Source organism: Gossypium hirsutum, chromosome D04, assembly GCF_007990345.1.
Source record: "Gossypium hirsutum isolate 1008001.06 chromosome D04, Gossypium_hirsutum_v2.1, whole genome shotgun sequence".
NCBI classification, from domain to species: Eukaryota; Viridiplantae; Streptophyta; class Magnoliopsida; order Malvales; family Malvaceae; genus Gossypium; species Gossypium hirsutum.
In genome coordinates, this window is record NC_053440.1 from 4,017,253 (window position 1) to 4,022,295 (window position 5,043).

General features: G+C 33.3%; 1 protein-coding gene across 1 annotated transcript; it reads right to left on the reverse strand.

The window, feature by feature from the left end:
- Positions 1 to 278: 278 nt before the first annotated feature.
- LOC121202796 (auxin efflux carrier component 5) lies at positions 279 to 2,432 on the reverse strand. Its single transcript, XM_041091720.1, has 5 exons — positions 1,645 to 2,432; positions 1,469 to 1,554; positions 922 to 1,079; positions 646 to 722; positions 279 to 569 (listed from the first exon to the last, which is right to left on the reverse strand). The coding sequence occupies exons 1-5, from the start codon at positions 2,316 to 2,318 to the stop codon at positions 497 to 499; spliced, it is 1,068 nt and encodes a 355-aa protein (XP_040947654.1). The 5' UTR covers positions 2,319 to 2,432; the 3' UTR covers positions 279 to 496.
- Between the last annotated feature and the right edge of the window lie 2,611 nt (positions 2,433 to 5,043).

Below are 5,043 nucleotides of genomic sequence, written 5' to 3' on the forward strand. Positions count from 1 at the left end.
AAAATTCAAAAATATAAAAAAAAACTCCAAAATTAGAAAAGAAATGGTATTTACTCATTGAATTGTAATAATATCACTTCGAAATTTGAGCTATTTGTTTAGTTCGTATAAATAATATTTATGCTTAATAATTACATTTAACATTTATTTCTTAAAATAAAATATTTTATATTTAATTTTAAACCCTTAGATATTTTTTATTTTACACCAATAATAATATATCATTTTATTATTATTTAACAAAAAAAAAAGCAGAAAATAGAGATAAGAATGGGAAATGATGTAATTATGCTCGATTAGTTACACATCCTCAAATTTTTTTTCTTTTTTCCTTTTTTGTTCATGAAGGATATGTTTTGAATATTTGATTTTCATCTTAATTTAATTTCTATAAACTAAATATAATTTAGAGTTACAGTTGATCATCAAAAGGAAAAAGAGGGGAAAATGGAAGAGCTGAAGTCCTTGAATCGTTGATGGAGGGACTGGGGGGAGATTAATTAATAAACTCTAGAATTGCATAATAAGCAACTAACACAGGTAGGGAAACAATGGTGCCAAAGATCACTCTGCAAAACAGAGAAAAAGGGATTGTGTAAAATATACCATAAGATAGTTGGAAAGTAGGAAGAAATGAGATCTTACGCGGTACTAAGAACTTCAGCGTGCATTCCATATTCCTTGGCGAAGATGAAGGAGGTAATCGATTGTGGCAATGCTGCCTGCATTTTTAACATTGGTTATATATGAGCAAAAAGAAAAAACCCAAGCTGACACATGTCATTTGGGTGAGTAATGTGGCAATACTGAAATCATGTGTCATCAAGTGCGAGAACTACGAAATCTCCATTAAGTCTATAAATTAATTAAATTAGTGGCGCATGAATGATTAGCACATCGAAAATAAAAGGCAAAAGCAACCTGAATGATGGCGACACGTAAGACATCACCATGCAAACCCACAGCAATGGCGCCGATAGCCATTGCCGCTGGTCCCGCTATGAACCTCAAGACCATCCCAAATATTGTCAAACTTGTGCCGCATGCTATTATTTTCTCTTGCAGAGCCATGAATGTTCCTGCGTTCCATACAACCAAACTCATTACATTATTAACCATAGCAATGCGCCTGTATTTACATCTGTCCTAGGATTGATTACATTATTTCTCCATTTTTGAAGGGTTTTTTTTATATATATATTTAAGAGAAATTTAAAAACAAATTTGATGAAAATGATGGGTTTTTTTTTTTAAAGAGGAATGAGTCCTTTGTAAAAAGGATGGATATCTTTTAAGAGATTCCTTTTAAGGATTAAATTTGGAGGATTTGTATATGTGGGGGCATAAAATAATATTTTACATGGTCAGGTGTAGTTGGGATATAAAATTCTGTCCACAATTTTTACTTATATAAAATTTATATTATTCTCTTCTTTTTTTCTTTTTTTTTTAATTTATATAATCTCACCCATGCTAAACATGGCAGTGCCAGTTCCAGCCTTGGACATAATCAATATTGATCCCTCCATAATGCTTGGCATCTCAAAATGCCACCTACAAAATTAGCATACTTTAGCAATGAATCAAAATGAAAACAACAATATCCCAAAGATTAAGGAAAAGGAAATAAATGAATCAAGTAACCTGTTTGCAACAAAAGCCCAAGCAAGGCCGATAACACAAGCATAGGAGTTAGGGTTGCTAGCCAGTTTCATCCCCACAACTTTCAAGAGATACCAGAAAGAAGGCCTGCTGCTTACCCCACCATCACCATTTGTGTTCCCTTCCACATCTTTCTCCTGTTCTCCGCCATCTTTTGTAGCTGCTGCTGATGCAATGGAGACTCCCGACCTCCGAAACTCCAACACGAACAGCAAAAACGTCAGCCAGATGATGGCTTGAATAACAGATGACTGGACAACAAGATCCACCCCTGTTTCCCCATACATGGCTCTCATCAAAGGCACCCCTACAACCAAAGCATTAGTTAAAGTCGACAAAGAGAAGCTCGTGATGGACCAGCAATAGCTTCCTTTGCTACTACACTTGGCCCATATGGCTAGAACCCCCACGATAACAAGCTTGGATATGGTGTCAGCTCCGATAAACCGATAATTCATTTCGAAAGGGTCGATATGACTAGTGAATTCGACCGCGAAAAGCGGGAGGGTGAAGTAGCAGACGAGGCGGTTTATAGCATCGCACTGCTCCGGGGTGAATATCCCCCACCACTTCACTGAACCGTACCCTAACATCAGTGCAACATAAAGAGGCACCATAGCTACAACCACCTTGTAAACGTCTTCCCACCCTATCATTTTTATTTGGCTTCTAAGTTGTACTAAAAACAAGGGTCGCCTAGTGCAATTGACAGAATGAAATATGTATTGACAAAGTATCGTATGGGGTGTTTATTTATATGGATTTCATGCATGTAAAGACACAGAACATATATATTATTTTAGTAGAAAATAACAATAAATATTGTAGAGTCAATTGGTGGTGTATATGAATGATTCTATACCGTGGATTCTTTAAGTTGTATGTGACTTGATGTTTTAATTTCCTTTGGCATGTGACTGAGTGCATTAAAGTGTAATGTTGCCGTCTACAAATGGGTTTATTGTGCTATGATCAGCATTTTTTCTTAGCAGAATAAGGAATGAGGTCCAGCAATTATTCCACCCACTATTGCCACGAGAGTTTGTGATCTTGGGTAATTAATTATTTATTCGAATAATATTTAATATGTAAAAAATAATATTACACTATTATTAAATTAAACAAAAAAATAAATAAATTATAAATAAATATTAATAATTTTATGTAAACATAATTAAATATTAATTGTAACTATTATAAATAAACATTAATAACTCTTCAAATTAGAATATTAAATTTAAAAATTTTGTTAATAATAATATGTCATATTATTATCTATGTGGAAACCTGCATCAAATATTCTCATGTATTTATTTATTCTCACCATCAATATTATATGCCAAAGTGGGCCATCCAGTGATAGGGGCAAATTCAATATAATGACTGTGAAGTGACTTATGAAAGTTGAAACATTAAAGGCCAAATATTAAAAGGCATCCATCATTGCTTAGAAAAATGAATAAATAAATAATTAGTTTAGGAGTTCCAAAGTAGAAGCAAAATTTGGGTTGAACTTTAGCATGAAAGCCAAACCTTGTGCTAATTTTAAGCATCCTAATTGCTTTACAACGTCTGAGATAGTCGACTGTAAAACAACAGCATGACTCTTTTGTATCACTGGTTTTGAAAGGTGCTATAGTTTTTTTCATAGTGGGGGGTGTTGGGGGGGGGAGCCTATATGGATTTGTAAAATATTGTGTACTTGGGATCATTAAATCTTATAGTTTTATTCTTATAAGAGACAAGTTTAAGATGATATGAGCATTTATATCTTAAGACTAATTCTAAGTAGGATTCATAGCATTGCTCTTGAACAGTGACACATTGCATGAGAATTTCAAGAACTCGATGGCTGGTAAGAGAGCATCATGGGAAATCCTTATAATTAAGAAGGATAAGCATATAGAATAAGTTCCATTTTTTGTTGATTATATCATATATGCTGCCCAATAATATCAGATCCTGTGTTAACCACATATATCCATCACTGCACTATCTAGCTTGCCATTCTGTGAACTAAAATCCACTTATTATATTCTTCTTCGTAGTTGTTGATGGAACTGCGAAAAGAAACTGTAGAAAATTCATGGGAAGGAATGGTTTCAATGGTGCAAGTTAGTTGATGGGTTTATTTCTTTCATCAAGAATCCAACCTTTGTAATAAATGAATATGCCTCATTTGGTTAATAAAAGCATAATTATTATATAAATATTAAAATGGATTATCATAATATATATATATAAAAAGACTTACAATGAGAAGGATGCACAATACTCTAGTAAAAAATATTGTAATACCCTCGACCCGGCTTAGGAGTTTCGGCTAAGTCGAAGGCGCTACATTCGATCACCAAGGTGATCCTGTAAAGCCTCTCTTTTCCTTGCGATGATTTGTTTGAAAAAAATGTTCTTTTGTTTTTAGGAAAACATTCATTTAATTTAAACCAGCTTTACTTAACAATTCAATTACAGTATTATTAATGTAAATATTTTAAAAAACACAGAAAGGTTTTTAAGAAAGGACTTAACAAAACTTTTTAAGAATTTTATAAACAAGCGGAAAACATTTAAAATGATGGAGTTCTAAACGGAAAAGCAAAGCATGCAAATATTAAAGTATTATTTAAGTGCCATACCTTAGAATGAATAAGCTAAACAACTTCACCCTAGATATAAAAGTGAGAAATAATTAATAACTACAATATCGAAAACGATTAAAAGAAAACTTTAATAAAACTTCAAAATAATAATAACAAAAAACAAGCTGCTAATCTGAAGTTTCTCCGATTCCTTTCTGAGTTTTAGTTCCCTATGCTACTTGAGAGGGAAAGAAAATGGAAAGGGAAATGAGCTTACAACGACTCAATGTGAGACTAAATTCTAAATCATTACATATAATTGACAACTATAATGCATATAAAAGTCAGTAGAAATTAAAGCATTCCTCATGAAACATATATACAATAAATCAATGAATAACAATTATATATGATGCAACACATGTTTTAAGTTCCCACCCGTCCATCTTATCCGCTCTCGAGCGTTGCTCGACACTCCAAAAACCCACTACAATAAATATTGGCCATCCTGGTTTGATTTCCAGTGACGATGGTCGCTCATTTGTTGCCTGTGATGGTGACTTTTACTAGAATAACTTACCATCTCGGTTTTTCTACCGATTTCTATTAAAGAGAGAATTTTGATTTCCCACTAAAAGTAAATGAAATATTTTTGGTTTTGTGTTTCATTCGAATTCGTTCGAGCCCACACTTGAAGCAGTTCGTGGTACAAGAATAACAAGAAAGGTTGTTTGGTTGGAAGCTAGGAATGTAGCACCCCCTAACCCCAAACTGCCGCCGGAATAGGGTTACAAGGCATTAC

Excerpts from the sequence above, each read along its gene's own strand:
- LOC121202796 (XM_041091720.1), bottom strand. The coding sequence starts at position 2,318 with ATGATAGGGTGGGAAGACGTTTACAAGGTGGTTGTAGCTATGGTGCCT. Across the intron at positions 723-921 it reads TACGTGTCGCCATCATTCAG|GCAGCATTGCCACAATCGAT; the intron begins GTTGCTTTTGCC and ends TTAAAAATGCAG. Across the intron at positions 570-645 it reads GCTGAAGTTCTTAGTACCGC|AGTGATCTTTGGCACCATTG; the intron begins GTAAGATCTCAT and ends TCTGTTTTGCAG.